The sequence below is a fragment of the Penaeus monodon genome, chromosome 19 (assembly GCF_015228065.2).
Source record: "Penaeus monodon isolate SGIC_2016 chromosome 19, NSTDA_Pmon_1, whole genome shotgun sequence".
NCBI lineage: Eukaryota > Metazoa > Arthropoda > Malacostraca > Decapoda > Penaeidae > Penaeus > Penaeus monodon.
The window spans coordinates 23,586,304-23,586,550 of NC_051404.1; the positions used below are offsets into that span (position 1 = coordinate 23,586,304).

The following is a 247-nucleotide window of genomic DNA, read 5'->3' on the forward strand; positions in this document are numbered from 1 at the left end:
CTTCTGTCTCCAGTTCGTAGTTTGATGAAACTTTTTTACGACAGATATTTTTCCCTTTCAGTGATTGATGTAGAGGGTGATGAAGATGGAAATGAGGAAGAGGAGAGCCAGGGAGGTGAAACTGAGGAGAGAGAAGGAAGCAGTGAGATGGAGCAACCTCTGCTGATGTGTCAATGCCACTTATCACTCCAAGTTCACCTCCAATCCAGCTCGAAGAATCACGCCGATCACATGGGATAACTCCCAC

General features: G+C 46.2%; 1 protein-coding gene across 1 annotated transcript in view; it reads left to right on the top strand.

Annotated features, from left to right (window-relative positions):
* Positions 1 to 240, top strand: part of LOC119585362 (nucleoprotein TPR-like) — a 21,533-nt gene extending 21,293 nt beyond the window's left edge. Inside the window, exon 8 of the mRNA XM_037934033.1 lies at positions 62 to 240. Coding sequence (XP_037789961.1) covers positions 62 to 240 — 179 coding nt within the window. The remainder of the gene's footprint in view (positions 1 to 61) is intronic.
* Positions 241 to 247: the final 7 nt, after the last annotated feature.